The sequence below is a fragment of the Etheostoma cragini genome, unplaced genomic scaffold, assembly GCF_013103735.1.
Source record: "Etheostoma cragini isolate CJK2018 unplaced genomic scaffold, CSU_Ecrag_1.0 ScbMSFa_3457, whole genome shotgun sequence".
NCBI lineage: Eukaryota > Metazoa > Chordata > Actinopteri > Perciformes > Percidae > Etheostoma > Etheostoma cragini.
The window spans coordinates 1-1065 of record NW_023267727.1 but is presented as its reverse complement, the minus strand read 5'-3'; the positions used below and the strand labels follow the sequence as shown (position 1 = coordinate 1065).

The 1065-nt window shown below is 45.4% G+C and overlaps 1 protein-coding gene across 1 annotated transcript; it reads left to right on the top strand.

Moving 5' to 3' along the window:
* Positions 1-4: 4 nt before the first annotated feature.
* Positions 5-1060, top strand: LOC117940843 (zinc finger protein 2 homolog; the record flags this gene model as incomplete). Its single annotated transcript, XM_034865973.1, has 1 exon — positions 5-1060. A coding segment is annotated over one exon (1056 nt), but the record flags the coding sequence as incomplete, so codon positions are not given.
* Between the last annotated feature and the right edge of the window lie 5 nt (positions 1061-1065).

The following is a 1065-nucleotide window of genomic DNA, read 5'->3' as shown; positions in this document are numbered from 1 at the left end:
TTTCACACAGAAGAGTACCCTAATAATACATCAACGCAAACACACTGGAGAGAAGCCCTACAGCTGTGATCTATGTGGAGCAGCTTTCACACAGAAGAGTAACCTAAAAATACATCAACGCATTCACACTGGAGAGAAGCCGTACAGCTGTGATCTATGTGGGGCAGCTTTCAAACTGAAGAGTACCCTAATAATACATCAACGCAGTCACACTGGAGAGAAGCCGTACAGCTGTAATCTATGTGGGGCAGCTTTCACACAGAAGCGTATCCTAATAATACATCAACGTGTTCACACCGGAGAGAAACCGTACCGGTGTGAACAATGTGGCAAAACCTTTACTCATAGTAGTGTCTTTAAACGTCACCAGCACATTCACACTGGAGAGAAGTCGTACTGCTGTGATCTATGTGGTAAAATGTTTTCTGTGAGTTGCAGCCTTAAATCTCACCAGCGTGTTCACACTAGAGAGAAGTCGTACAGCTGTGATATATGTGGTAGAGCATTTTCTAAGAGGTCTAGCCTAGTAATCCACCTACGTGTTCATACCGGAGAGAAGTCGTACTGGTGTGAACAATGTGGCAAAATGTTTTCTGTGAGTTCTAGCCTTAAATCTCACCAGCGTAGTCACACCGGAGAGAAGCCGTACAGGTGTGACCAATGTGGGAAAATGTTTTCTCAGAGTAGTCACTTTAAACAACACCAGCGCATTCACACTGGAGAGAAGCGGCACAGGTGCACACACTGTGGGGGAACATTTTCTCGGATTGATAGTCTTAGATCTCACCAGCGTGTTCACACTGGAGAGAAGCCATACCGGTGTGAACAATGTGGCAAAACATTTTCTGAGAGCGGTAGTCTTAAATCTCACCAGCGTGTTCACACCGGAGAGAAGCCATACCGGTGTGAACAATGTGGCAAAACATTTTCTCAGCTTGGTAGCCTTAAATGTCACCAGCGCAAACACACTGGAGAGAAGCCATACCAGTGTGAACAATGTGGCAAAACATTTTCTCAGAGTAGTAACCTTAAATGTCACCAGCGCAAACACACCGGAGAGAAGCT